The 18,053-nt window shown below is 33.9% G+C and overlaps 3 protein-coding genes across 3 annotated transcripts in view; 2 read left to right on the forward strand and 1 right to left on the reverse strand.

Annotated features, from left to right (window-relative positions):
- The first annotated feature begins 434 nt into the window (after positions 1–434).
- LOC149904275 (uncharacterized) lies at positions 435–2,203 on the forward strand. Its single transcript, XM_090107908.1, has 2 exons — positions 435–742; positions 1,154–2,203. The coding sequence occupies exons 1-2, from the start codon at positions 446–448 to the stop codon at positions 2,048–2,050; spliced, it is 1,194 nt and encodes a 397-aa protein (XP_089964034.1). The 5' UTR covers positions 435–445; the 3' UTR covers positions 2,051–2,203.
- Positions 2,195–7,645, reverse strand: LOC149904276 (proteasome subunit alpha type-6-like). Its single transcript, XM_090107909.1, has 5 exons — positions 7,457–7,645; positions 7,108–7,284; positions 5,718–5,873; positions 2,550–2,823; positions 2,195–2,311 (listed from the first exon to the last, which is right to left on the reverse strand). Exons 1-5 carry the CDS (start codon positions 7,530–7,532, stop codon positions 2,254–2,256), a joined length of 741 nt encoding a protein of 246 aa, XP_089964035.1. The 5' UTR covers positions 7,533–7,645; the 3' UTR covers positions 2,195–2,253.
- Positions 7,646–8,146: 501 nt separating this feature from the next.
- The window catches only part of LOC149904277 (uncharacterized), a 29,561-nt gene continuing 19,654 nt past the window's right edge, over positions 8,147–18,053 (forward strand). The window contains exons 1-2 of the mRNA XM_090107746.1: positions 8,147–8,501; positions 9,622–9,860. Of these exons, the coding sequence (XP_089963872.1) occupies positions 8,348–8,501; positions 9,622–9,860 (393 nt within the window). The 5' untranslated portion in view covers positions 8,147–8,347. The remainder of the gene's footprint in view (positions 8,502–9,621; positions 9,861–18,053) is intronic.

The following is an 18,053-nucleotide window of genomic DNA, read 5'->3' on the forward strand; positions in this document are numbered from 1 at the left end:
TCTTGATACTATTTTGCTTTTTTTGTTAATCTGAATTTTGGTAACAGAATAATTTAGACGTAGAGTCTACTATGTATAGACGGTTCTAGAAAATGTAAAGAAATTAGCTTCAGTAGCGTCAACAACAGACCAATTATTATCAAGTTGTTTAGTTTTAGTTGATTCTACTGCACTTTTTATTCATACTTAATTCATACACAAACAAAATCATAGATGGCGCAGGGTTCTTATTAGGTAACAATTTATTTTGTTGAATTTCATTTGGAGCTCAGTTTAAGTTTTACAGTCACAGACTTGCAATTACTTAATAGTTTTATAGCAATATAATCAGAAAAAGCTATCCGTATGCAAAGTTGTTCTTAAATCACCAAAGTAACTACCATCATTGTATGAAATATGAAATATACCACTATTCATAAATACTGTCATAATTTTTAATAATTATATGCAATTTCCTATTTTTCCAGCACCATGCATAATAGACTTAGAATGCATGGAGTGTATCCCGGACAACATGCCACTAGTGGCTTCACACAGAGCGTCCAACAGTTCTGTGGTGGTTCCCGTGGGGGATGAGGTTGTGTTCTCATGTGGAGGGGGGAGGTTACTCGCCTACCCCCTGCTGAGTACCGTGAGCGCGGTGTGCGAGGCGGGGCGGTATCGCGTGAGACAGGACAGTAAGCTGCGGCATTTGCTCGAGCTGGGCTGCCAGGAGAATATATTCGAAGATGTGTTGCATACGGTGAGTTTTTTTTTTCATAATATTTTTTGTGAATAGAGTTTAACATGATGCTAAACTCATGATTGAGATCATAAGATACAGACATTCTATAATAGGATTATTAGGACCACTCAGAAAAGCATGTAATGGATAACATGAATGTCATGGGTTATCGTGTATAATGAGAACAAATAAAAGAGCTTGTTTTTGTTATTGTTTTCAATATATTTTGATTATGCTGACAAAATTTCTCTAATAAATAACGAAGCAATATCTTATGACATGGCAATTTCTAAGCAAAATATTATCGCTGTTGTCTCGGCAAACAACTTAATATTGCTTATTGTTTCTTAGGCATGACTAATCCTAAAGTAGGTAAAGTTAATAACCGTAATTAACTTTTAAACAATTATTATTATCCGTTCATTGTAGGTGGAATACTGCGGATCACCGCTACAAGGCCGCGCGTATCAAATCATAGAAGCTTCTAGAAACGCGCGCCACCTCGCCACGCTGTGCTTCGACGAAGACCGCGGCATCCCCACACTCGCACACGTCAGCAACGCCGCAGCTAATGTACTAAGAATGCCGCCACACAGCGAACAACGCTCCCCACTCACTTTACTTGGAAACTTTAACCACATGTTCGACGCCAACACGCGGCACGCCGCTGAAAAACTATATTCTGACGACATACGCATGAACCGCCGTCTACACGAAATATTCCGACACGAGAAGTTCACGTTCGCCGACCAATCGCTGACCGGCACCAAACTGCTCAGCAGCTATTACTTCGACGACCAGAACATGCGAGTTACGGACTTTGTGTCAAATAAAGTGCCGGTTTGGAAGAGCGTCGCGAATGGAAATCTACACCATTTGCACCGGGATGTCGCCAAGTTCATGAAGCTAACAAGACCACATGCCACTTTGGACGTGTACGCGGGAACGCATGGAGTGCTTTCTTTGCGAACTGGTCATACTAGAGCAGAGATATTCTTAAAACCGGAGCGGTTCCCGGTGCCCAAATATATTTGGACACTAGTCCACGATAAGAGAAGCGAGAAAGCGTTAGCTATAGTGGTTTTAAACGACCCATTTGTTGCCGTGAGCGAGATTCGCGACGCAGTTTTCTGTGAGAGCGCATGTGGGCGGGTATCTTGGTTACATGGATTAAGGAAACATAGAAACTATGAAATTCCTTTATATGGCCTGACTTTCTGCTGCGAAGTGCAGAACTTTACGTCTGTCGTCAATGAGATGCCGAAAGAGATATTGAAAAATGTTCCAGGAGGGAATAGTGGAATGCTTACGGAATTGTATGCCTAACGTTTTGGTACTGTAGGATATTAAATAGTTTAATTCTATTCTTACAAAAAGTTACTATTTAATTGTACATAATACTTTCTCATTTCTGACTAAGTGAATACCTTTGTTTTACTAAAGATTGGAAGTTATGAAAAATAGACACAATGTATATGTAAAAGTTTTTATTAAATGAATTTTAATAATAATGTGTTTATGATGTTCCCTTAATCCTTTTCAGCAATGGCAGTTAAATGTCTATCAATTTCGGTCTCCGTTAAAACCCTGAAACAAAAGAAAGTTTAACATGAAATGCATGGTTTTTTTTGTATCAAATTACTGTTACACTTAAAGTTGGTTATTTTACATACTATATTCTGGTATTGATTGTCAGAGGCAAGGCCTACATAATATTTTTAAGAATTTAAAATTTGCCATAAAGCAGATTTGACATTTTGGAAATCTTTGTTTTTATTTTCCAAAAAGCATAGCATAGCATTACACAATCAAACAAAAAACTCACTTGAACTTGGGATCATCCTTCATCACAACCCCAACCTCGATCTCCGAGGACTTAAAGTCGACAGACAGCACTTGTGACAGGCACGAGATGGCCAGCTGTATCGCATCATCAGCAGATAGATCTGAGCGTTTCTTTAGTTTCTTCTCGAGATAAGCGTTAGCGTCTGTTGCCTTGGCTCCCGCGGCAACTGCCTTGTATGAACAGTAGTAGCCAGATGGGTCCGTCTTGTACACGCTCGCGCCTGACTCGTCGTCGTACGCGATTAACATCATGCCTGGAATTGTGTTGAAAAGTGTTTAGTGTTACATTAGGCATCAATTTTATTGGTACTGTAGCATAGATTTAAAATATGAGATTGACATTATTTTAATAGCACAAACCTCAAGGTAGAATTGATTTCTAAACTTGTATTATAAATTATGGCTTTTTAGAGAGACATTTGCTGTGTGATAGGCTATATTTACTAAAAAAATAGACTTCTATGAACCTTGCAATAATATTCACTGAGGTTCCATACCTAAAAATTCCTTTTCTGTTATGTCTGTAACTATCAGGATAAAGTTTCTATGAAAGATAATTATTGTTAGCGGAGGTTAGCTAAATAATAAATAAAAATAAAAAACACTATTTGCACACACAAAACATAACAAAATCAAACAAAAATAATATAAACTCAAACTCAAACATTCATTTATTCAATTTGACTACTATTTAGTAGCACTTTCGAATCCTCATTACATAAATATTTTTAACATTTAAATATTTAAATATGAGATCTCTTGAATCGCGTCGCACTATAGCTGATCTTCTGTTTTTGTATAAAGTGTTTAATAATGGTTTCGATTGTCCAGCGTTACTAACCAGATTTCATATTAATGTACCATCTAGAGTTCCTCGTCAACCTCGTTGCCTTTTTAGTGCCCCCTCTTATCGGACAAACCTTGGTAAAAACTGGGGTTGTTGAGGAAGTGCTTATGAGGAAGAGGAGGAGGAAGAGGAATTTTCACACGCAAATTTAGGGGATGCGGATGAGGATGAGGATATTTTTTTGAGGAAGAGGATGCGGATGAGGAAGCGGAAGAGGAAGTGGATGAGGACGAGGATGATAGAAAATTATAATCAAAATTAAAAATCTTTAAAATTAAAAATTAAAACAAGACACGAAAACACTCTCCTGTCTGTACATATTGATATTTTTACTACGTGAAATATGCCAATATTGCCCCCAAAAATACCTTCATACTATGGCATAATATGGCTTTACACTTAGTAATTATTATTTGGTGTAAAATAGGTAATATGTCTGACAAATGTTGTCCTTGACCTGACACCTGACCTTTTGTGTGTGTCGCTTAGTTAAATCGGCAACTTGTTGTATCTCGTCGAATATCTTGTGTGATTTCGCGGGCAAAAAATGGTGAAAATTTAAGTGATGGTGAAGACTCTACTCGACTAGGTTTTGTTCGTATGTAATGTTTGAAAATATCTCGACAAAAGCTAATCCATTTAGGACACTTCTTTACGGGGATAGATTAGGTTTTGTTGAGTAATATATGTATTTAAAACAAAAGCTCATCTATTAGAGTCCGACTCGTGACTCAAATAGTATACATAATATAATACCGTGAAATATGCCAACATTGCACACAAGGGTATCTTTGCCCGAAGATCAATACGTAGGAAAATTTTTAAATTGCAAAATACCTTCATACTTTGGCAACATTAATAGTATTTTGTGTAAAACAGGTTATATGTCTGACAACACTGCCCATTGTTTGTGTCGCTAACTTAAATTAGCAACTTACTGTAACTCGTCGAATATCATGTGTGATTTCGCGGGCAAAAAATGGTGAAAATTCAAGTGATAGTTTGTGCATGATGGCTAAAACACAGGATATTTTTACTCATAATATGTTATAAAATAACTTTTGAAGAGTATTTTAATTGATGCTATTATTACCACGGAAGGTTGTTTTAAACAAAAGTTAGAATGGTGGGCAAAATTACCCAATACTGTAGCGATCTCTATTTGACAACATAGCCCACCATCAAAAAAAGCTTAGGGTTTGCTACAACAATATATGCACATGATTTAAGAAAAACATATGCTTAGATAATATATTAACGTTTCCATAGAAATTTTTTGCGATAATTGAAATTATTCTAAAAAAGTGGGCAATGTTGGCATTGTCGGTATAGGCTTTGTAAATTCGCCGCCCGATCGGATCGGCCCCATCGCGCTGCAGCGAGTGCGTTGCCGTAGATACGGCATCCTCATAAATTTCCTCTAAATTTTGAGGAAGCGATAGCGGAAGAGGAATTTTTTCTTTTAATTTTTGAGGATGCGGTAACGGTTGAGGAACACAAAATATTGCGGAACTTCCGCATTATGAGGAAGCGGAAGAGGAATCCTCAACAACCCTAGTAAAAACTCACCAATAGTCAGACTCACCCATGAGTACAACAAGCTCACTGGTATCTCTCAAGACATAGACATCTTCAGTCAATCTCTCACACATTTTAAATCGTTAATCCTGCAATTTAGCCAATGACAAAAGTTTCTATTTTTCCTTTATTAAATGTAACCGAACTGTATATTTTTTTTTGTAATGATAAATTTTAATATATGTAATTATAATTGAGTAAAATTTGTAATTTTTTTTTAATAATTATTTATTATGTATACAGTATAATTAAGTGCTCATTAAATTTTGATTATATAATATTTTTAATAATTTGATGAATATAATTGTAATTTTAAATTTGTAATTTATTGTAATACTTTTCGTGGTAAGTATATGTATAATCAATGTTATTAAGTTTCTTTAATTTTTTTTTTAACTAATATTTTTTAATAAATTGACGATTTGTAATTGTATTAAATATTTTGAACGCTGTAATTTCCTATAATTAAAGGTGCAGAAGACCATGTACTTAGATAATTAGATGTAACAAATGTAATCTGTATCCTTTGTTGGAAATTCTAAATAAATAAATAAATAAATAAATAAATAAACATTTACCATTAACATAACAATTACCGTTTATCATATACACTGGAGCGGTACAAATAGGCGGCCTTATCGCTAAAAAGCGATATCTTCCAGGTAACCTTAGGATATAGGAAAAGTTAGCTAGTTAATTAAAACACAATAAGTAAAAACTCACTGCAGCCGAGTGGCCTCATCTCAGCGTTCTGCGTGTAGACCTGCGAGATGTCCGCGATGCGACGGCACAGGATGTGCACCGGGATCTCCGTGCCGTACTTGTACTGCCAGTTTGCCGCCTCGTAGCGCGCTCGCTGCACCTGCGACTTGCTGTCCGCTGCAATGTCATAGCTCTTCAGAAAATAACCAAAGGAAGGCAAAAAAAAATGTCTCGGTCTGGCAGGACACAGGAGGCTTATTACACCTACTTGTGCCTAAAGAAAATCGATGAGTGAAACAAATGTATGAATAATGCATCTGCCCCTTATCCCACTAGGGGGACATGGGACTTCAACTTTTTTTTCAAAAATTATTTGTTGATCGAAAAATGAAATAAGGAATTAACAATAAATGTATCCACCAATAATATAAATTTAAATAGTTCATTTCATTGTTTATTTGAACAAGCTAATCAGCTAATCGAGTTCGATTTGTAAGTATTTTTTGAAAGATAGTTAATTTTTGTATGCAAAAATATAGAAATTTATTCCTTAAAAGAAATGTAAACAAATTGGAACATGGAGCATTATCATTCAGTATTGAATAGAATTTATTCTATAATCAAGTAAATTGTTTAATAAGTAAATCTTGTCATATGTTATAGGTAATATTACAATTATTGAGTTAAGAATAGTAGATCAAATAAAAAATCATGCGTAATAAAAAAAATTATACAGCATATGCTATGGCCCTGCCTACTTGTTAAATTGCTGAGGATGCCGTTTGCATTGAAACAGAATGTGGGAACGGCTTTTCTAAGTTAGCATTTAAGTTTTCATTGTTATAATTTTTTCCATTACAATGTTACTCTATTACTCTGGTATGTATAGCAGACGCAGGTATAATTATTATTAGTCTATTTTTAATTAAATGTAGTTTTAAAAAGTAAACTAGATTTTTTGTTGGGGCCTCCTTGTAATTTGTATTAAAATTTGTAAGCTTTCCATTTCAATTATACTTTTGTTCTATTTTCAACTGTTGTGTCTTGTACCAACAAAAAAATATGCATAATAATTATTATTTGCATCACTAGAGTATGCAAGTTATATTTATTGCTAGCTAGAAAGCTGTATTAAGGGTAGATACCTATACATTATGTTTATGAAAATAGAGAAATTCACTTCAACTGAAGATCTTTAAAAATTTCAGAAGAATTTCAGTTGTTTTTATTGTTGTGGATGCGAGTTTACTGTACATAAACAACATCAATTAACTTAATGGTGGATTGAATGTAACACTACATTGAATACAACAGCTGAGTGCTCTCTAGTCACCTGTATATAGGAATATACCAATGCTGTCAATCCAGGCCTTTCTTGACCTAATATTTACATATAAGTTTGTAAATGTACCTGTCATGCCTGTCATGACGCAGCCAATTCGGTCTGTAAGTCTGAAGAGGTGTGTGACTGATGCAGGGTCCAGCAGGCGGTCCGGCACCTTGCGCTGAGCGGCGACCACGGCGGCATCCGCACCGCGCAGCGCCACTGACGTCAGACCGCCTTGGTTTATCGCTTTCAAAGCATATTCTGTAATGAAAACATGCTCATTAGCATAGCCTTTGGATATAGGAATTAACTTATTTATCAGAACTATACGTATATACGCTTTGCGGAATTATATGCTGTAAAACAACAGCTCTAATACCTATCAAAACTTATATGGTCGTTTTTGGTTAAAAGTGGAAACAAGTTTACATACCGACTTGATATAATCGTCCTTCTGGGGAAAAGATCGTAATGTGTCTATCAAAACCAGCGCTACTTTCACGAGCCATATTTTGGAATCCAAAAGTGTACTATAACAATAATAAACGCAGAAATTGAATTATAAAATTGTTCTTGTATTCTCGACAGCGGCTAGAATTTTGACAGATGCTTCAATTTTTAACACTCACGATTAGTTTTCATTTATAATTGTCATTAATATTTTACCCAATCACAAAGCAGCTCTATTGCAGACAGCCAATCACAATATTTTTTAAGACAATAGTATGTTTAATGTCATCCTATTTTATTCCATTTTACGCTATGTATGCTTCGTTTTTTTACATTCAACTTATACTGTAATACATTTTAGAAAAATAACTGCAAGCAGTTTTTTTTATAAAATCTTGATCTTTATTTAAATTCTAATGTCAATATTAATTTAAATCACACAAATCACAAAAATCCTTAGTCAAACTCAAACAAATAAATTACGGTTTAATTTTCGAATAAAGACTTCGAATTTTGAAATCTATATAGTCATAATTCTTTTGAATATAATATTATCACAGTTTTTGATCATGTAACCCATGCATGTAACAATATACCTACTGAATAAAAAATTATCAAAATTGTAAAAGAACGCGACCATATTTTTATCTGCTTGACGTTGAAGTTTAAACCTTGACGTTTGTTTATCAGTATTTGTCCGTGGGGGTCGGAGTGAGGCTGTGTGGTTTTGGTTTAGTTTACTTTAATTTTTATCCTAATTTTGCAATTTTACTTACTTTCCTGAGTACCTCTGTCGAGTACAGACGCTCCAAACAATAAGTGCAAAAAATCAGGGCACCTTTTTCTCAAAGTTTTAAAGAAATTTAATTTTAAAATGCAAGAAACCGTTACAAACTCAAATGAGAGGAAATCTCTGTTTTCTTCTTTTTTGGATGTCCTGGAGGCACGGGATAAACAAGCTCAGGCTGAAAGACAATTACAGGAAGAAAAATATCAACGACGAACTCAAAAAATATATGATTTTCACGGTAAAATATCTCTTTCTATTTTTGATATAACTTCGTAATCTGTTGTTGTTTACGTTTGAGTAATTGACTTTAACTGAATATTACTTCTAAATTAAATAGGTACTACTATTTCGATACCTGTTTTTCTAATTATTAAATTTATAAAATTTTTGGTAGTCGTAGAAATATGTTTAATTAATTACAAGTATTTTTGGTTAGGTATATTAATTAAAAGCAAATGTTTACACATGTGTTGGAATTAAATCAATAAAAATTAATTCACAATAAGTTTCTATAAGTAAATGAATTCGTTTCATACCGATTTCCTACTAGGTATATCAAGTTAGCTGTTATGATTTATGCTTAATTTTAAATCCTGTATGTATGAAAGTGCACTAGATATTATTATTATATGAGTTTTTCAATATCAACAAAACAAATTTTTACATCCATAATTTAAAATAACTTACTTTTTAAATTAAAGATCTCCCATCATCATCATAAGCCTATAATATCTTGCCACTGCAGGGCTTCACATTATAGTGAATCTGATTTTATAAGATTCTTCAATATATTTAAGTATTTTATTAAATTAATGTATGTTGATAATAACTGTTGTTCACTCCATATGCAAACCCAAGCCCTCTGATAAATAAATAGTATCCTATATAAATGATACTGCAACAGCTATTCTATACAACAGTAATTTTAATGTAATAAATAAACTATTTAATAAATGCACTAATTAATTATTTAAAACAGAATTTATTAATTGGAATAACATTTATTCCAGGCAACCCGTTTATACAATACATATTGCAATGATCTTCTCAATTGATTGCACTATTAAACCACACTGTCACTTTGATTCAATCAAATCAAAGAATAATTATGTTGCAAATTTTATCCGACTTAAAAAAGGAGGAGGTTCTCAATTGGCTCGGTATATTTTTTTTGTATGATTCAAGTATTCGGTTAAAAATAGTGGCATTTTCCTCAGAGTGTCAGCAGTGTATAAGCAGCAGAATTAATGCGCTGTCTAGACTATGCATCTACAAAACTAAACAATTAAAGATTATGTTGCATATTCTGTGTACGATTTGTCTAAGAGACCGAGTCATCATCGTTACTTTATCTGCAGAGCGGCAGCAGCGCGAGGCCGCGGAGCTGAAGCGCTGCCTGGACTACGTGTCGACGCACGCGCACGTGCTGGAGAGCGTGCTGCGCGGCGGCGACGCGGTGCCGCTGTCGGCCGCGCTCGTGCGCCAGGCGGCCGCGCTGCAGCGCTGCATGGCGCAGTGCGTCGCCAACGCGGCGCGCATCCGCCGCCTGCTCACCGCCGCGCACCAGCCGCAGATGGACAACATGCTCGCCAAGATGGTGAGTACTTCACTACCCGACACCGTCACGAGTACACGGCGTAATGCGTATGCGCATACCAGGGGCACACGCAGACGCACACACATACGTACACGCAAACACGCAGTACTCACATTTGCACACTATAAAGTAACAATAATTGCCGTTTATCGTATTATATATAACATTATTTAAACGTTTCTCGGGTATGTAGGAATATTATGTGAGATGCAAAATTGTTGCTTGCTAGGATTGAATCCCAGATAACGAAAATTTAAAATAATCAGCTTAGCTAACTTTCAATCCTTTTTGAAATTTAAATATTTATTACAGAAAACGTTCATCATATATTTCATACAATATAATTTATAATGTATGCAGATTTCATTAATCAAGTCCGTAGAAAATATCACGTATGTAATATGCATTTCCTATCCCTAGACAGTGATCCATATACGTTCCTAGTTCTTATTCCTTCGAAGCCTTATGAAGTTAAATATCCAATCGGTCCTGCGGGATTTCTCATTTCCTTCGTACTAGGTTTCTCCAATGCACTCGCATATATTACGTCTATGAAAACTTTACATACTTATAGGAATACTATTGTGGAAAATGTGTACAGGATTGTGAACTTACAAATTTTATTCTTGATTTAGTTAAACTATAAGATTCTGAAATTTATACAACTTTTTTTATTTAAAAAATACACCATATAGCATATAGTAAAGACAAGGCTTGTGTTTTATAGAAAATGAATTATTTATCATGTATATCGCCCTATTATGCCTGGCTACAATGCTCGTTATACAATACTATATACATACTAGCGGTCCGCCCCGGCTTCGCCCGTGGTACATATGAAAAATAGATGTTGGCCGATTCTCAGACTTACCCGATATGCACAGAAAATTTCATGAGAATCGGTCCACCCGTTTCGGAGGAGTATGCAGACTAACATTGTGACACGAGAATTTTATATATAAGATAGTAAAGACTAAAAAGCTAAAACATTATGATGCATTTCGTTGCCTTGACTCTCCCCTCTCTTCCTGTCATTGCATTCGCTCCCTCTAATTACAATTAATGACTGCTGTACATAACTAAATTGTAATTGTTTTAAGTATGTTAACTACAAGACTCATAGCGAATTTAAAATGTCTGACGAAAGTTTTTTTTATTTTGTTGATATTTTTAGGACATTGATAAATTCTTGAAAAATAATTTTTAAAACAATCCTTGTTACGAAAGCAATTAGGTACAAGAGTTTGAATCTTTTACTTTAGTTAAAGTAAGGTAAAGTACGAATATAGTGATTACCAATATGAAGCGCCAAGTCATGGTTTGCCTTTTTGGTACTAATAGTGAGTACTTCCATATAATTATACAAATAACTGTAATAACGACCAAGATACGACGATAACGTCTAAGTAAATATCACGGTACAATGCAATTGTAATTCCGATCGTGTTATCTTAAGTGAAACATATCGCAAGTAGAAAGCGATAAAATTAATATAAATTATAAACGACAGCGACAGCTGAGCGCATTTCACGCGAGACGTACATTTTAATGATATGCCGTGATGGACTTTCCCTCTTAATAATTGCAATAGGGGTGAAATGTCCGCTTGTAAATGTGTTATAAGCGAATATGCTTCTGAATTTTGGTATTTAGACGCGTCTGGGTACGTTGTTATGTCGTTAATATACATCATGATGTTGTTAATAAGAATGATTCTCACGTAAAATTTATTGAGATGCATCGGAAATTATTCAACAGAATTAAAATTCAGATTGTCATTCATCAATCAACTCATAGAACACGCGGTATTAGGGATAGAAAAACTATCGTAAATTATATGCTATGCAAATATCCTTTTTCCCAGAATGGTTTTTGCAGCGTCCTTCAAAGTCCCGGATAGTTTTAAGTAGCGTTTTGGGTTTCTAGATCCCCCCTATCATTTAAATTAGGGGTCAGCAATCCTGTTCAATACATACGTATGACAAATTTCATCGAACGAAAAAGTAAAACACGAAACACGCAAGTTTCTTGCAATTTAGCTAAATATTGATAATTATAGCTGTCTCCTGGGTAAAGCATTAATAAAAAAGCTATTACCAGAGGGCAATGTATCTCGATACATTATATATTCAATTTATTGCAAAACACAATGAACTTTTTACACACAAGCTACGTCTTTGTTGGCGCTAACACGACCGTTGTTTTTTCCATTCCACTTCCACGAATTTGAATGGGAATTCACAAATATTAAAACTTTTGATAAAAATACAAGACGTCTCGTAAATTATACTTAATTAATTAAATGTTTACTTCATATTTTTAATAATTGAATGTTTTTGAAGTGTAAAGAACTAATTATATTGTTTACAAACAAGTGGTATTCAAGTTAGTCGCTCGTATAATTACTCCGTTTAGAACAGGTTCATAGCAACTTTCTATTAAATTGAATTTTCCGGTATTCATTATGTTTCAATACAAATAAAATTTAAATGCATATGTGCAATAATGTATATTATGAAACTATCCAAATTGAAATAGAGGGATAATATTGTGAAATGAATGTTTAAAATTATTTTTGGTTACCTAACTCACATTAATTATGTTATCATTTGATCTACTTATAATGGAATAATTTTCTTATTTATTGTTTACAATTGCGCGTTAATCTATATCTAAAATACCCACTAAATATTAACTTTCAAGTATAGACCGATACTTCTGTTACGGCAGGATCGGGTTGTTATTATTTATAAGCCATCTATTCCGGATTAAATGTTATTGCTATTCCTTTTTGTGAAGTTGAAATTGTTTTCTTGTTGTCGATAAGTTGTTTTGTATTGTCAATAATTTACGATGAACGATAGAGTTATGATAAAGTGTTTTGGTTTATGCATTTTATAAAATTAAATTATTTAAAATTATTTTGATTTGAGATCTGTTTCCTACTACTGAACTAAATTTCCTTCAAGTAATCTGACCTAATTAAAAATTTGAAGATAAAACCGGGCATACACTAATACAACTATACAGGGTGGAAGGTTAAGATGGGGCATGAAGGGCAGGTTCCTTAACCGTTGTAGCTACATGAAAACGTTCTTAGGAGACTATCCTTAAATTCTTGAGAAATTTTAATCTGCATTCACAGATATTTGAAAAAATGTACGGTCAGCAAGGAAATCGGCAGTTTTCAAAAAAAATTTTTTTGATGCTAATCGATCCAGTTTCTCATGGGGATCAAAACACTCTTAAAGACCAACTGAGGTATGAGTACTAGAAAAGTCAGAAATCGCGAAAAACTATTTCCACACATTCACTAAGAAAATAAGTGATTCAACAAAAGATGCGCTAATAGAAAACTCCAAAGAGATTTTCAGGCTTCAAAATTTTTTATTTTTGATTATTAAAACACATACTGATAATAAGAAGAAACATTAATTTAATTAAACGGTTGTCAAAGAAAATAAAAAATAACAAAATAATAACAAAAAACAACATTTAAAGTGGTGATGGCCGCCCCGTAGCCCCGACTTGACACCTCTAGATTTTTTCATCTGGGGTTATGTAAAGAATGAAATTTATAAAAGATCATACAACAATGCTCAAGAACTAAAAGATTCACTTTCTGCAATACTTTACGGAATTCACCCAAATAAGTTGTCGGCTGCTACGCGCTCAGTAGTAAAACGAACAAACCTATGTTTACGTCAAAACGGTGACCACTTTGAGCATATCATATCATAAGTTTTATGTAAATTATTTCAGAAATTCTGGAATTACCACTTTAAATATTGTTTTTTGTTATTATTTTGTTATTTTTTATTTTCTTTGACAACCGTTTAATTAAATTAATGTTTCTTCTTATTATCAGTAGTTATGTGTTTTAATAATCAGAAACAAAAAATTTTGAAGCCTGAAAATCTCTTTGGAGTTTTCTATTAGCGCATCTTTTGTTGAATCACTTATTTTCTTAGTGAATGTGTGGAAATAGTTTTTCGCGATTTCTGACTTTTCTAGTACTCATACCTCAGTTGGTCTTTTAGAGTGTTTTGATCCCCATGAGAAACTGGATCGATTGGCATCAAAAAAATTTTTTTTGGAAACTGCCGATTTCCTTGCTGACCGTACATTTTTTCAAAAATCTATGAATGCAGATTAAAATTTCTCAAGAATTTAAGGATAGTCTCCTAAGAAGGTTTTCATGTAGCTACAACGGTTAAGGTACCTGCCCTTCATGCCCCATCTTAACCTTCCACCCTGTATACATACGTCGGAAATCAGTGCAAGAACTTAAAAAGTAAATACACTTTTCATCGTTGATGTTTAATGTTTATAAAGGCAAATACAACAATTCGTTATGTTTTTATGACATCTAATAGACTCGTGTTACTTCACAATAAACGTAATCTGTTTCGTTAGTTTGTCGCAAAAAGCCGAACAGTGGGAAATATTCACAATGCCTTGACAATGCGAGCGCTTAGGAAATCGTAGACCTGTGGACTGCACGGGTATGCAAGCTAACTCAACGTTATAGAATCTATATCTATGGAATCTATATCTATAGAATCTAGAATCTAGATATTTATCTAAAACCTAATTTTGTAAATAAGAAAGACAAGTGAAAATATTATAATGAACACAAACGACCTTTTTGATTTTATCGTTTCATTATTTGCTGTTAGTCTACTAAGCTACTTAATTGTACTTGTATTAAATGTTTTTTTTACCGTTTAACGCCTTTTCAAAACTGACCTCACATACAAACAGTTTAACTCCTTTAATTAGTGAGTACTCTATGTAGATACGTAAGAAACGTATAATTATAATTATTCGCAAGCAATTAAACTGACTGAGTTGTTTCCTGAACTAACTTTTGGTTTTAATGAATCCATAGTTAATGAGTTGTTATTGCTAAACAATATATTGTTTTAACATGAAGTAATAAACTTGCATTAATTGTACCGCGACATCGTACTCGTGAGAATTCGTCTTATTATATTAGGTACCTAACTATGTATTCAGTTTTTTCTCGCGTATATTTTTCATTGTTACAATGCTCCTAATGTTGCATAGACTTCCTAGTTAATCGTTCTAATAGCTCCTAAGATAAGAGCTTTCGCCAAACAAACATACTTCTTGATCTTTCATTATTTTCACGCATAGTTATCAAACACCAAGAGCCTCTGTAGCATTGAGAGCAGTTATTCGCTGAAACTAGGCGACACATAATCTCGCATAGTTGCGGGGAGTAATTACTGCAGTCTAGGTGGGCTATTCAGGCAACCTTCGTTAGCGAGTGTGCACTTTGTAACACGACCACTCGACATTTTTTAGCAGGTTACTGGTTATAACTTATTTTCCTGCTATTTTAATAGAGGTTGTTGCTGAAATTGTATGTACGTAGTTGTGTAAAGTTATTATTAATATTTTTTTGTTTTTATAGAACGTAACAATTATTTGGTAATATTTTATAAAAAGATATCTGTTTTACTGGTACCAATACATGCCAATCTCGTCTTCTCACCACATTTTCTTGCTTTGAAGCACTTGCTTTGATAACAAAAATGTTAATATAGTAGGAAATATACCAATGATGCACTTACAAAAAATAATTAAATAGATACAGTAGGCATATAATCACAATTCACACACGACAGTGCTCAAAATACTGGTTATAAAAAAAAACATAAATGAATTCACTATAGGTTTTTATAATCCTGACATATTAATTCAATAAGATTTACATAAGTCTGGGAAAATAGACTACGATGTTGACCATTGAATAATTAATAATGTTTGTTGAACTCTTAGTTTCAAGTCAAACTATCCGTGAATCTCACACAGGCATGTGTGCCTCAATAGTTATGACGATTTCTCTAACAGTACTGTACACTAAAATCTCGATAAATATTGAATAGTATCAATAATACCGTCAGTTGATTAATGAAGGTGCTAAGTGGTAGAGTGGTAGTGGGTCACTATGTCGGGTCGCTGTCCAGCACGAGTCCCAGCCAAGGTATTCGTAACCGTATGAGGAAAGTCGGACCTGTATGCTATGTTGACAAAAAAATATGATCGATACATCGAAAACAAGAAACAACCGTATTGAAACTGCTCATTTAATTAATGCACCTTGGTTAAATGAAAACAAAAGCTTTTTACTGTTTTTTAAGAGTGATAAGTATTTAAAATGTTTGTCCACTATGAATTTCGTTTTATGTATATCTAATTCTTCTTAACGTATAACGTCTTGTAGGTATAAGTCAATTACATATTATGATATGTTTTTTACCATCAAGTTCAAGTACAAATTTGAAACCGAAATTTATAATCACTACAAAAAACACCTACCTATGTGGTTTTTCCACGAAACCAGATTACCTATATGCCATATGCCGTTAATGTACATAAAAACGCTAAAGAATCTATGAGTGCTTATACGCAAGTCAAAAGGCGGGTCCACACAGCGAGCATCCTCGCCAAGCAAACAGCTACGCGAATCAGCTGGGACCACTCGACTAAGAAAAATGACATCACGCGTCATATTCACACATCTTGTTCGTCTGAACAAATCTTCACACTGACTTGATACTTCGCGAGGCTGCTCGCTCTGTGTGGACCCGCCTAATGGTTGCTTAGTATTTCCTGTCACATCTGAGAACTAAACAGCACTCAGCACAAATACGCGGAACGCTGCGTTTTTGTGCGCTTGCGACAATTACACCTTAATGGAGGAAATGTACGCTTTCTCCGCGGGATAACCGGCTAATCGTACGCATATTATGTACCTATTCAATTCAAATGTAACTTTTCTGTACTTTCACATGATGTCATTTATAGAGACGATTTTACGATAGCAGAAAATTAGCTCAAGCTCTTGGTAATTTGGAAGAAATGTTGATAGGTCTAATCGCATAAAAAATATGTGCAATATGTTTCGCCTGTAAAATTTTATTTAAATATTCTTATTACGAAGCCACTCAATTTATATTATTTCATTCGCATATTATATAACTATAACTGTATGTGTTATACTGTTACGATATAATTTATTCATAAAATGTACAATCTTCCGCTTTATTAAAATTTAAAATATACAATTATGTATAAACATAATTAAGTAACAATTATTTTATTTTACATTATGAACATAGCCTATAAATTATAGCAAATATGTATTTGGCAACTAAAAAACACGTTTTTAGATATTCGCAATCAAGAGACAATACCGCATTCAAAATTTTAATGTCTCGTCTCTATTAATTTTTACTAGGTTCTGTATCGATTATTCCGTGGCTAATCTCTATGTGTATTCTAAATTTATAAATTTAGTCACTAAGCGCCATTAACACGTAAAATAAAAGGTAATCGCGGTCGTGTCGTGAACCCGAATTATTTAACGATCGCGTCAACATTGAGTGTCCGAGATCGGTTTACAGAAACAATGCGTAAAGCCATGTAAAGGTGATTAGCTGACACACTTACAGGCTACAGCGCGAGCCTTGTGGGTCTTGACGATATGTTGGCTACGATATATCGTGGGTACGACGGAAAAACCTTGACGATATTTTGGTAGTTTGTGTTCTTCCCAAAAACTGAAGGAAAGCTCGTCGTTGTGATTGTGAAAACTTGAAACAAATATTGTTACAATTAAATGTTAATTATACGTTTTCAGACGTGGTTGTCGTTAAACCTAAAAAAAACCGTATTCATAATTAATAGTTAGAATCAAGTTTCTAACATTATTTACAAGAGGCTGCATTACTAATTACATAAAATGAATAACTAAACCTTTTAAAAAATTTACAGGTCGCTTGTTTTACTGAAAAAAGCGAATATTCGATACTGTATTATGAATGGATGCATATTTTACTTTTAATATAAGAGCCCACGACGGCCAGACTTTCCTTTCTTTCGGAAAGTTGAAAGTTTCTCTGTATATGTCTCCGATACAGATAAGAACGACTAGCGATTATCAAGTCTGGGTTGTGGTTACTTTGGCAGGAAACAGGTAGTAAGGGTGTATAAAATTGTACCTAACTTTCATTATAGTTTAAAAGCTAAATTTTATATATGTTACTTGGGGACCTATAAAAAGACATTACCTTAAGAGCCAGACAGTTTTCATGGTTCTTACATCTAGCCAGACACATTTAAAAAATAACTAACATATCATCAAATTCACATAACTACCTA

This window comes from Colias eurytheme, chromosome 12 (genome assembly GCF_061535395.1).
Source record: "Colias eurytheme isolate Ceu_HAF_F1 chromosome 12, ilColEury1 Martin Lab GWU primary, whole genome shotgun sequence".
Lineage (NCBI taxonomy): Eukaryota > Metazoa > Arthropoda > Insecta > Lepidoptera > Pieridae > Colias > Colias eurytheme.